The sequence below is a fragment of the Malaclemys terrapin genome, chromosome 1 (genome assembly GCF_027887155.1).
Source record: "Malaclemys terrapin pileata isolate rMalTer1 chromosome 1, rMalTer1.hap1, whole genome shotgun sequence".
Classification (NCBI taxonomy): domain Eukaryota; kingdom Metazoa; phylum Chordata; order Testudines; family Emydidae; genus Malaclemys; species Malaclemys terrapin.
The window spans coordinates 161,915,782-161,929,115 of NC_071505.1; the positions used below are offsets into that span (position 1 = coordinate 161,915,782).

Below are 13,334 nucleotides of genomic sequence, written 5' to 3' on the forward strand. Positions count from 1 at the left end.
TATATAGAGAATGAGACAATACACTGGGTTTTGTATGTGAGCTGTAGAATATATGTGGTTTTCAATTTACAGTTTAGACAGCGTTTTCAGAGAGCATCTAGGGCAGGGGTTCTCAGACTTTTGTACCGGTGACCCCTTTCACACAGCAAGCCTCTGAGTGTGACCCCCCCCCTTATACACTAAAAACACTTTTTAACATACTTAACACCATTATAAATGCTTGAGGCAAAGCGGGGTTTGGGGTGGAGGGTGACAGCCCACAACCCCCTGTGTAATAACCTCGCAACCCCCTGAGGGGTCCCGACCCCCAGTTTGAGAACCCCTGATCTAGGGTTTATATTTTGAATAAATCAGCCATGATCTTTACAGAAAGGTTTTAAAAGATGAACTAATTTTACCACACCAGATGTGAAAACCTCAGTTTCCTGTCGACGTTGCTCTTCTCTGAAGCCACGCTGAAATGGTGTGTCTGGGTTGATCAGAAGTGTTGGCTTCCTTTACAAAGAACTTGCAGCAATCACTAAAACAACTATGGAAATGTTAATGTAACACCAAGTGATGAAGATGGAGAAAAGGTGGCCTCCCTGTGTGTTGTATTTGTTCATCCTAACACATCGTGTTGCTGGTAAGTAAGTGTTTTATGGACTGACCTTCTTTAATTTGGAAAAACCTGTTTTAAATTTCACATTAAGGCAAAAATCAAACTGCTAACAATGATATTGTGTTTCAAGGCAACTTTTTCATAACTACAGTAAGATACAGATTACTACTATTAAATGTTAACTAGATGTACTGACTAGCAAGTCAGCTTCTTCAAAGTTGTAAGCCATTTTCACAGTTTCTCTCATTGCAAAGAACTCACTCATTTTAACAGAATATATGTTTTAGAAATGAGTGCTTCCCTCCTAACTGTGTGGGTTTTTTAACTTCCTCTTCCCCTCCCCTCCAAAACATGACCATTAATTGCAGAACCATGATACTGACTGCTTTGAAATCCTGGAAAGATTTTTTTTCCCGTCTGTGCACTGTATTAAGGGCCTGGAAGACAAGGCTATCACTGGGAGTATGTCTCTACAGCAGCTGGTAGGTATGATTCCCAGCACGGAAGGACAGACGCACACTAGCTCTGTTCAAGCTAGCACATCAAAAAAGAGCCATGTGACCCTGGTAGCAAGTGCAACAGCTCAAGTTAGCTGACTGAGTACAGTCCCACCTGGACCTAGGGTGACCAGATGTCCCAATTTTATAGGGACAGTCCCGATTTTGGGGTCTTTTTCTTATATAGGCTCCTATTACCCCCCCCCCACACACCGTCCTGATTTTTCACACTTGCTGTCTACGGAAATGTTAATGTAACCTGAACCCCCTGGCTACATACTTAGCCTGAGCTGCCACCCGCACTGCCGTGGCCACATTGCTCTTCTTAGCCTGCTAGATAAACCAGAGCTAGTATACGTATGTCTACTCAAGCTGGGAATTACACCTCCCAGCTCCTATGTAGATATACCCCCAGGGCGAGGCATTTTGAATATTAGAATAAGACTTTAGAGAAGGAAGAGCAACTTTGTCTGTATCAGGAGAGCTTAATCAAAACCAGCCTTGTTAAAAATTAGAGTGGGGCCTGAAACTCATAACGCTTCATTTGTGCATCTTGAATTTTGAGGTATTTAAAACCCAGGGCTGAGTGTGCGTATGAATGTCGTGACTTGAGTCCAATTTCCAATTAAAAAAATAAAGATGTTCCAGGTACTGCAAGATGTATCTGAGTATGTTTATCAATGATTGTATATAGATGAGCAGGTCGGGGAAATTTCCTACTGCTGTAAGGGAAATTGATGATGATAAAAATGAAAAAAAAAATGTAGTTTTATTTAGATAGAGAAGAAAAGAGCCAAGTAAGATGACTAATGAAAATCCATATTACATACAGAGAAACAATTGTCCATATTAAATCTCAACAAAACAGAAGTTTTGGAAAAATCCTGCAGTTGTTTATCCAGGCTAAACTCCCATTAAACTTCTCTGCAGCTACAGGTGTTCTGCCCTAATAAAAATCAGAGCACGGAGGAAAACAGAACTGGAAGAGACCTTGTGGGTCATTTAGTCCATTCCCTAATATGGGAGACAGTCCTATCATATAATCCCATTCATAAATTTATCAAGCTCCCTCTTAGAACTTCTTGGGTTGTTTGCCCTCAAAACTCCTATTGGAAAGCTGTTCCAGAACCTCCCTCCTCTGATGATTAGAAAGTTTCTTTTAATTTCCAGCCTACATTTAATCATGCCCAGTGCACACCGATTTATTCTGGTGCCAACATAGTCCTTACACTTTAAACTTAAGTGTCTGAGTTGCCCATGCTGCACGATACTCTGAATGGCTGGAACATCTTGCAAGAAAAGGGGTTCATTCGACTGTTCACTGCCCCAGTCCTGCAAGGAGTTCATTCGACTGTAAGCCCTTCAGGGCCTGCATCTTGGCTTAATAGCTGTCAATATAGTTCCTAGAGCAGGGGTCCGCAACCTTTCAGAAGTGGTGTGCCGAGTCTTCATTTATTCACTGTAATTTAAGGTTTCGTGTGCCAGTAATACATTTTAACATTTTTAGAAGGTCTCTTTCTATAAGTCTATAATATATAACTAAACTATTGTTGTATGTAAAGTAAATAAGGCTTTTAAAATTAAATTAAAATGCAGAGCCCCCCCCCCCCCCCCCCCCCCCCGACTGGTGGCCAGGACCCAGGCAGTGTGAGTGCCACTGAAAATCAGCTCGCGTGCCGCCTTCGGCACCTGTGCCATAGGTTGCCTACCCGTGTCCTAGAGCACTATTAGCGCTGCATAAATGACAAATGAGTTCACTGCTGCATTACATGTCCTCGGTCTGCGCGGGCATTTAGGGGACTGTAGAACATAGAATCATAGAACTAGACGGCACCTCAAGAGGTCATCCAGTCCAGTCCAGTCCTCTGCACTCATGGCAGGACTAAGTATTATCTAGACCATCCCTGACATGGTTACATATAACATAAAATCAAATTGCTATGTCCCTTTAAAAATTCATAATGAATAAAATGACTTGAGGGTGTTGGCTGCAGGATGTGGGGAGGCACAAAAAGCTTGGAAGAGAGATGTAATAAATATGGCTCTGACCGTAGCTACACCATTTGGGAAGTGGGGGGAGGGGTGCATAGTGAGAATTTTCAAGGTGGTCTTTAAAGATGGGGAGAGGCTAAAAAGAATGATAAGGGGGAGTGAGCCCTACACCAGAGGGTGCTCATACATATCCATTTTTTTCTGAAAGTTTCTCGTGGCTGCCAAATACTTCAGATAAAAGGGTGATCGATGTATGGCACTGTTGTTTGGTTAAGTGGAGTTCTGCTGTAGGGGACTGCTCTGTGTAATGTCATCAATTGATAGCTACCTGGGAACTTCCTGCATATGAATATGCTGCATGCCATGTCTCTTGGAACTCAACGGAGACAGTGGAGATAGATCACAGAGTTATTTTCCCCCAGGAGGAAAAAGAAAGAGAAAAGGTCAATTTCACGGTGGCAGCAGCTATTTAAAAAACAAACAAACAAAAAAAACAGGCTGAAAGCTTCTTTTCCTTTCACAAATGCATTAGCTCTGTATTTATATGGTGCACAAAGGACCTCAAAGTGCCTCAGAAAATTAAACTGATATACAAACCATACATGAGGAGGCTGCTTGCTCCAACACTGAAATGCAACCTCCACGGTGAAATGCAGAAGCTGCCTAGCAAGGTCCATGTAAAAGAACACCTTTTCCTATTGAAACGGCAGGGGGAATTGAAAAAGGCAGAATGCAATTGGGCAAAACAGAATTAGCAAGCAGGATTAACGACTTCTTGGTTCTTGCAAAGAGAGCTGTGGAATAAGCAGTCCTGGCTTGTGCTTTACGTATCACTTGAAAGACCTCCACCTGCTAAGCTCCCCTTCCTCTTCGGGTAGTATGATGAGCGCTCCCCATCCTGTTCAAGCTACTTGAGCCACTGCTTATTTTTTTTCTCCAGTTCCTTTTCTGGAATCTGTACTAATGATTTACTACTTCCATCAATTGCTAAACCTTCTCACTGTACTTAACATTACAGTACTGTATTTTAGGCCCCAGCTTATTGTTCTATAGGTGTCTCTCTCTAGTGAAGGAGCCAAACGGTGTTGAGAAGATTTAAAAGGGAGTTGTTTATGAGCATTGCTTGATTTGACAATTTTTCTGTTTCTTTTTAAGGCCAGCTTGAAGGCACCCTGATAAACACAGAAGCAGTCCGTGCTTTCCCTGGCAGTGATGTGACTCTGGAATGCAGCATCCTGAGCACAGATGGGATCCATGTGACACAAACACAATGGTCAAAGATCGATGATACGCCACCCAGTAGAATAGCTGTATATCACCCTATGTATGGCATTAGATACTTACCTTTTTCTAAGACTTCTTATAACTATTCAGTGGCTTTCAATAAGACTCCCCGCCATTGCTGGGTAGATGTTAACAAGACTTGGAGTTCCCATGATGCCGGAGCAAACCAGGTGGAATGCCAACAGTGGAGTCTACATTTGCGTAATGTTAGTCTCTCACTCAGTGGGCAGTATGAGTGTAGCTTTGCTACCTACCCATATGGGACAAAGGCTGCGGAAATTAATCTTACTATCAAGGCAGAAAGTAAGTGATATTAAGATACCTATTGTTTTTTCGGAACACTTAGGAAAAAAACAAAAACAAGTAAATGATGTGAATATTTTTGTCTGGCTAAATTCAATTTGCTCTGTGACTCCAGATGTGCACTTGTATTGTACTGCTGCTGCCTAGAAAAGTTGCTAACTCTGGTTTAGCTGTTGTCTGACAGCCTTGCCTTACCGTATGTAAACAGTGCCTGGTGAGGAGCATAGCACAATTTAACTTATGGGCAGGAATATTGGAGCAGGTTGATGGACGGAACCAGGTGAATGGCAGGGAGGAAGGATGATGTGTGTTCATTAGGGACAATGATGATATACTGGGCAGAGAATGGTAATTGGGAAACGGGCTGGGCCATGCAGCATCCTAGGGATGGAGGACACCTGTCTTCCAAACATACTATACTCTGTATGTGTTGAAATTATTAGTAAAGAGACTGATCAATAGAGGGGCTGAACATCCTCAGTTCCCATAGACTGATGTGTGTGTTATTAATGCTGGGTGTCTTTGAAAACTAGGCTGCAATGTCTATGGGTAGCTAATTTCCTCAGTTGAAGGGTAGGTTTGGAAAATGGGGATTCAAACATTTTCTGAGCCAGCTCTCAAACTTGCATTATGCTTCCTAGAAACAACTAATAAATAGAAGCAAAGGCAGGGCTGGCCAACTGCATGTGAGTGGCAGTTCAGTTCATGTTGAACAGTGCTTTATTGAAGGTCAGTAGGTTTGGTATGCAGAGGTTCCAGTTTTGATTTGGATGAATTCATACCACTCTTGAGTTTGAACTAGCTCAAAAACTAAAGTCTGCTGAACTTGCCAAGTTTAATCTCTGAGCCATATGAGGTTAATGAGTTCCACCTGATTTCTGCCCAGAATCCTGAATATGATGCTTAGGAAACTTGGTCCAGTTCGCTGGGAGGTTTTGGAACCTGGCTCAAATTTCTGATTTGAATAAAAATCTGAAATCACATTAGTTTTGCCTGGTTTCAGATAACATGGGAAAAAAAGTGAAGAAATTTGTTATTTTCATTTTAGGAGGGAATTTAGTTGTTCACATCAGCTGGGTTTTCTTGGTTGCTTAAAAAAAACAACTGAAATATGTGATTTCAAGTTTTAACAAACTACAGGAATGAAACGGGAAAATGACAGTGAGGTCTCTGATTTGCCACTGCTTGGGCGCTATATGTCGTCTTGTACTTGTTCTCCTGTGTACTGCATTCATGTGCATGCAGACCTTGAGGAGTGTTTGAAGGGTATAGGAAAGGTAAAAGATAGTGATATGTTTGTCCTTGCATAGGATAGAAAACAGGCACAAAACAGAATGGCAGCTGCTGTACTAAGGGCCACCTACCAGCCTCAAGGGCAAATACTGTTGACTCAGTGGCTTTAGAATTTGGCCCTAAGTTAAACCTTTTACCAAAAAGGTACATATGCTGGGATGTGCAAGCTGAAACTCAGAGTCTCCAGGTTGGAGTTGTTGCTATGATTACATATGTAGAATGTGGCTTTGAGTAGCTCACATTCGTTTTTAATTTTCATGGACTAACATCTGGGCTGACCAGTCTCAAGAAACCCATCCCCATGGACTTGCTGAAACAAACGAGGACAAACTATTGCTCTGGATCAAATATATGAATACTAGGGTTGAAATGGCAAATGTTGATTTCATTAAGAAGATTCTATCTTAACTCGTAGGCGCAGGAGGTTCCTTGGAGTTACCGCATAGTCTCCTCTTTAGGGATCTTCTTGCCATTTGACTAACAGCAAAAGACAGATCAAATAAACTAGGGAAGAGAATTGAGACTATAAAGAATGTTAATAATGAATGAGTGAAACTTAGAGAGGCTATAAACCCACCAGCCACTCTGAAAAAGACTGCAACAGCACTCTGTGCTATAGCCAAGGTGCACTTCTGACACCCCTGTGAGACAAAGTTCTGCTTCCATGCCGTGGCTATGGTACAGCCCTAGAATGTGGAGAGCACTGGGTGGAGAAAATGAAGGGAATATGCTAGATGAACATTTGACTAAAAGCTTATTCATTGTGCTGGGTTTTCTCTCTCCTTCTTAAAGAAATGAAGCCTTTCTCCTTACTGACACAGACCTGCCCAGCATTAGCATTACCATCTACATAGGTTAAAATGAGGACAACTATTGTTCACGTTCAGTGAGTTTCAAACTTTTTGCAGAAATGGCACAAACCAGCAAGCTGTGCTCTGCCCCCTGCTAGAGCAAACCAAACATATTACTACATTTATCAGTATGCCTATTGCCAATGTATATTTTAAGGGAGACAAAAATGGTGAATGGCGATCACATAGGACCATAGCAGACAGTTTGTTACTAGAGAACTGAATCAAAGAATTGCAGGGAAAATAGAGCTGTTGACACAGGATTGTGAGAATGCAGAGAGGCAGTCTTCAAAAATACTTCCTGTGTCAAGAATTCATGTTTTAAATAGCTCTCCTGTTTGTCTACTGACCTTACTTAAACCTCACTGTCTGCATGACATGCAACTTATCTGCTGACTCACCCAGACAGTTTAATTTCTCAAGTACGTAGTACAGCAAAAGATTCACTCCATTTCCCCTTTCTGGACTATCATGAAAAGCTGATCAGTGCCCTTTTGTAATGCAGTGATAGTGACATTTACCTCTTTGAGTGGTCCTTCCCCCATTGAAATACATACAACAGCTGCCTCTTTTGAGCTTCCTGCAGAACATTCTGAGGGTTGCAAATCAGTGCCTTCATGACCAGGGCTGCTTGCCGGCTGCTCGCCAGCTGTAACACTGCACTTCGCTTCCAGATGTGAGAGTTGTCATTGCAGACAACTGTCAGACACAGAAAGACCATGTAGACTAAGAACCTGTGACTGAGGAAAAGCAAAAAAACAAGTCTAGCACACTATCATGTGAGCTAGACGTAGGCTTTGATGATTCTACTAGTGGAATCTAGTTCCAGAGCTGACGAGCTTCTAGTCAGCGTGCACTATTGCCTTCCCATAGGAAAGACAGAAGGACACATTTTGTATTAGCTAACATTTCCAGGTGGCCTTCAAAGACATTGCTAAGTAAACTGTATATCATTCATCAGCCTGGAGGTGACAAGGACAGGAATAAATGGGCAAAATCCTTACTAGAATGAAGAACTGCATACCCCGTGATTAGTCATACAGATTCAGTGGGCCTTTGCTGTCACCTGAGAGAAGTAACAGAACAGATAAGATTTCGTGAGGTATACCAATGTATAGGAAGCAGGCTTATCCCTATCATTTCTACAATATGCTTTTTCCTCTCTACCAGCATCGCCTTTGTATTGCCTGGATTGGTCCTAAACTAGCTGGGTTTCATCCAGGCTCTGGAAATGCAAAGATGACAGAATCTAGGAGGAGCAATAGAGTTGACAGTAGTCCATTCACTGATACTGCAGACTGAAATATGTCAGTCCCCTCTAATGGCTCCTGATACATGGGGAACGGGAGAGACAACAGCCTGGTGTGATGACCTTGCACTGCAGAGCTTCAGGAAGGATAAGCAGGGAATCTTCAGAACCTTCTGAGATCTCCTTGTAAGGAGGAAATGGAGTTAACCTTCAGCAATCCCATCCACCCCACCGGGTCCTGTGTACAGTCCAGCAGCACCACTACAAGAATCATATCCCAGACTGGTTTTATCAGTTCCCTCAATGTCCTTGGTGTCTGACCTCCATACATCAGAGTAGAGCTTCAGTTTAAAAAAAAAAAAGTATCTTGTGTTTGATGGTATTTCCTGATCCACATTTGTATTAGTTAGTTATATAATTGCTCTACCCTTTAATGCCTGTATTTCAGCCTTGAAGTGGGGACACTAGGGAAAATATTGGAGGAAAAGAAGCTGGGTGCAGACACTTGGTTATTACTAGGGCTGTCGATTAATTGCAGTTAACTTAATTAAAGAAATTAATTTCGATTAAAAACATTAATTGAGATTAATTGCACTTTTAATCACAATGTTAAACAATAGAATACCAATTGAAATTTATTAAATATTGTGGATGTAGGTATTTAGTTACATAACTGCACTCATAAAACAAAACAATATAGGCTCTAAAGTTTTACAAGTCCACTCAGTCCTACTTCTTATTCTGCCAATTGCTAAGACAAACAAGTTTGGTTACATTTACAGGAGATAATGTTACCCTCTGCTTATTTACAATGTCACCTGAAAGTGAGAACAGGCATTTGCATGGCTTTTTTTGTAAGCTGGCATTGCAAGGTATTTATGTGCCAGATATACTAAACATTTGTATGCCCCTTCGTGCTTTGGCCACCATTCCAGAGGACATGCTTCCATGCTGATGATGATCGTTTTAAAAAAAAAAAGTGTTAATTAAATTTGTGACTAAACTCCTTGGGCGAGAATTGTATGTCTCCTTCTCTGTTTTACCCGCATTTGGCCATATATTTCATGTTATAGAAATCTCAGATGATGACCCAGCACATGTTGTTCATTTTAAGAACACTTTCACTGCATATTTGACAAAACGCAAAGAAGGTACCAATGTGATATTTCTAAAGATAGCTACAGCACTCAACCCAAGGTTTAAGAATCTGAAGTGCCTTCCAAAATCTAAGAGGGATGAGGTGTAGAGTATGCTTTCAGAGCAACTCTCTGATGCGGAAACGACAGAGCCAAACCACAAAAAACGAAAATCAACCTTCTGCTAGTGGCATCTGACTCAGATGATGAAAATGAACATGCGTCAGTCCGCACTGCTGTGGACTGTTATCAAGCAGAACCCGTCATCGGCATGGACGCATGTCCTCTGGAATGGTGGTTGAAGCATGAAGGCACATATGAATCTTGAGCGCATCTGGCAATGCTGGCTATAACAGTGCCATGCAAACACCTGTTGTCACTTTCAGGTGACATTGTAAATAAGAAGCTGGCAGCATTATCTCCTGAAAATGTAAACAAACTTGTTTGTCTGAGCAATTGGCTGAATAAGTAGTAGGACTGAGTGGACTTGTAGGCTCTAAAGTTTTACATTGTTTTATTTTTGAGTGCAGTTTTTTGTATATATTTCTACATTTGTAAGTTGCACTTTCACAATAAAGAGAATGCACTACAGTACTTGTATTAGGTGAACTGAAAAATACTATTTCTTTTGTTTTTTACCATGCAAATATTTGTAATAAAAAATAGTAATATAAAGTGAGCACTGTACACTTTGTATTCTGTGTTGTAACTGAAATCAATATATTTGAAAATGTAGAAAACATCCACAAATTTAAATATATGGTATTCTATTATTCTTTAACAGTGTGATTAATTGCGATTAAATTTTTTAATCGCTTGACAGCCCTAGTTATTACTATTTCAAGTGTACTGCTGTTATGGGAGAAGGAATGTGTGCTCAGACTGTTGCATCCATATCTAAATTTTGTTGTGTGATTACTAATCAAAACTTTCCTGGGGAAAGCTGCTATAGGAAGGGAAAAAAATAGCATGATTGTATTAAAAAGGGAGAATCAATGGTAGAAAAAGGATCGGGTGTTAGGGGTGTTAGGAGTTCTGTGCTCCATTTCCAGCTGTGCCACTGTCTATGTGACCTGGATCAACTCACTTAATACCTCTGTCTCTTTCCTCATCTGTAAAACAGGGAATATACTTAACTCATATGAGATGATGCAAGCCTTAGTCAATGTTGGTAAAGCTTCTTGAGATCCTCAGTTGAAAAGTACCAAAGATGGAAAAATTAGTGTTAAGGTTTATTCCAGTAGAAGAAATTGGAAGTTTCAGACTCTTATGTGTCTCAGAAGGAAGGGAACAAACTCAGTTTTTTTCCTCCTTTCCAAGTTTTCCTTCTGAGAGTAAATCTTGATTATACAATTAGCAGAATTTCTTTTGCAAGTACTCCATTACAATATTCCTGTTAAACTCAACAGTACTTTCAGGCATAAGGTTGCTTGCAGAATTGGGACCACGGTTTTCAGTTAGCAAATAAGTCTGTAAAAGATTATTGTGCTTTAGAAGTATTTTAACTGAATTTTTAAACAATAGTGCCTATTCTATGGAATCAACAGCATAGGAACAGCAGAGCAATGCATGTTTTGTTTTAAAGCACACTACATATTGTGCTATTAATTTTCTTTATTCTTTTTTTTTTTTTTGCTACAATTATAAAAGATGAGAAGCACTATGGGGTCGTGGAAATGCTATTTAACGAAACATTGGAAATTCCATGCCTTGAGAACATGACTTCTGTAAATTTGTCCAAGTATCCTTTGAAATGGCTAATGGTAAGTATAACTACCCTCCATTACTGGTTTAAAAAGTAAGGAAAAAACATAGCAAATAGAAATGTTATACTTTGCACAGGGGACTGCAAACAGTTAAAGTAAAGTTTTATTAGACAAAAGATAAAGGTAACATCAGCACCTGAGTAAACCTCAGACTGTGACAACAGGGAGGAAAAGCTAGAAATGCAGTGTCTCCAAGGTGACAAGCGGCATACATATCACCGGAGACTGTGTTAGAGAACAAAGAAAAAACATTGCTATGGTGGTTTAATTTTTCACAAAATAATTGAAACCAAAAAGAGTGTTGGAAAGAGTAGTGAAATTGGTAAATTGAATAACCAAATTTAAAAAAAAAAAAAAACTCTGCATCATTTTTTTTAAAGTTGTTAAATTCTTGCTTTGTTGGAGCACTACAAAATGTTCAACATCATGCAGGGTTATCTCAACGGCTCCTGGTTGTTTGATAAGTAACAGAAACAGAAAGTGAGACTACATATGGATATTTTTGCTCGCTGCTAACTTTCAATTTAAGAATGGGGAGAACAAAAGAGCTCTCAAACACAGTTGCCTAGGCATGTGAAGCCACATACAAAACAAGTTTAGAAGCTCTTGGCTTGGAGTTGAACAAGTTATTTTTTGCATTGCATGTTACTTTTTGCAGGAAACTTTGTCTTGAAAGATTACTTTCAGTAGTTCAAAGATGAAGATGAGCATACTATGTCCTTGGCACTGCTCATTAATTTCTGTACCTTGTTTGTTCTTTTTGAGGTTTATATCTGTTGGCACCTGTTACTCTTGAAAAGCTCTAATTGATAGTGTCTTTGTTATGCTTATATTTGAAGGTCAGATTAAGTTTTATTTTCTCCAGTAGCTCTATCCCCTTTGGCTATCCGTTTGGATCGCCTCTTCTTTGTACTACATTTATCCTAAACTTAGAAATTTTGTAGGGCAAGTCTGCACATTGTGCTAAGTTATATTTGGTGATGCTAATTCAAACTATAAATTGGAAAAAGGAGCAAAAGTTCTGCATTTCAGAATGTGCAAGTATATGGCACATGTTGAGACTGTATGTGTACAAACGCACATAGAAAGGGAATCAATCTTCACTATAGGCATTTTGCTATTAGCTCTGGCACACAGGAGTCAAAAGAAGATGATGAAGTTTGGTTTTTCAATTAGTTTGGTGCAACTAGAAATAAAAAAAATAAATAAAAAGATGAAGAGAAGTCTCTATTTTTTCTCTAGTCTTAAATGTGCTAAAGTTGCTCAACACTGTGTGGAAGGGTAGCTGTAGGTGGGAAGGACACAGTGTGGTTCATGTCTAAGCCACGGGACTACAATTCAGGAGACTTGATCATAATCTCGTCAACCAGCTACTCTGTGTCTATTTCCTCCATATGTAAAATGGAGATCATGACCATTTTTGTGACATGCTCTGAGATCCAAGAATTGAAAAGGCTATATGAATGCTAAGCTTAAATGTTTCAACTCTAGATTGATCCCTGAGGCTTTGACTCAAAGAAGGTGAGAAGTAAATGGTTGTGATGGAGGGAGGGAGGAGTTCGTGACTGGAAGAAACATCTGTCTGTGTTTTAAACAGGGGGAAAATGGACGTGAAGAAACAACTCTTATAATCAAAGAGTTCTACCACCAGGATGTGAATAAGACTGATAGCCTGTTGTATAAGGAAAGAATTCAGCTAGGTCCAGACAATGCACTAAAGATTTCCCCAATCAAAATTGTTGACGATGGCAAGGTGTTCTCTTGCCGTGTGATGTACCATCCTGAAAGAATCCTGACGAACATCACCAAAGTGAAAGTATTTGGTAAGCGGTTTATAACGACTCTTCCTTTGTGCATTATAAAGACTTTTGATTCATGGTATGCAGACAGCCATTTTATTCTTGTGAATTACTTCAGAAAATAAATCCACATTTCTTAACAAACACTTAAGACCAAATTTCCAATAATTGGTGCCAACACCTGCAACACCGAGGAAAGCATCTATGGAAAGTACCTTACTAGATATACATATAGAAACTCAACATGCAAACAGGTGTGTAAGTAGCTCATCTATATGTGCAAGTTTGCGTGGTAACAGTTGGGCATTCATGCACATTCACAGTCAAGCTCATTGTGCCCTTGTTACTGAGATCATATAAAATTTTAGCCCTTATTGGCTTGTGACCAGTTCAATTGGATATCATGGCTAAGATTTTAGTAAGTGATTAGTGGTTTTGGGTGCTTTGTTTTTGGGGGGTTTTTTATGCCTAACCTGAAACACATTAAAAGGGCCTGATTCTCAGAAAATTACTGATCCACCCACCCTCTGAAAATCAGAGCCTTTTAAGTTGTCACAGACTGG

The 13,334-nt window shown here is 40.0% G+C and overlaps 1 protein-coding gene across 2 annotated transcripts in view; it reads left to right on the top strand.

Annotated features, from left to right (window-relative positions):
• Positions 1-445: 445 nt before the first annotated feature.
• The window catches only part of CD96 (CD96 molecule), a 38,895-nt gene continuing 26,006 nt past the window's right edge, over positions 446-13,334 (top strand). For both annotated transcript variants that reach the window (XM_054045645.1, XM_054045654.1), the window contains exons 1-4: positions 446-625; positions 4,246-4,677; positions 10,857-10,969; positions 12,570-12,795. In XM_054045645.1, the coding sequence (XP_053901620.1) occupies positions 559-625; positions 4,246-4,677; positions 10,857-10,969; positions 12,570-12,795 (838 nt within the window). In that variant the 5' untranslated portion in view covers positions 446-558. The remainder of the gene's footprint in view (positions 626-4,245; positions 4,678-10,856; positions 10,970-12,569; positions 12,796-13,334) is intronic.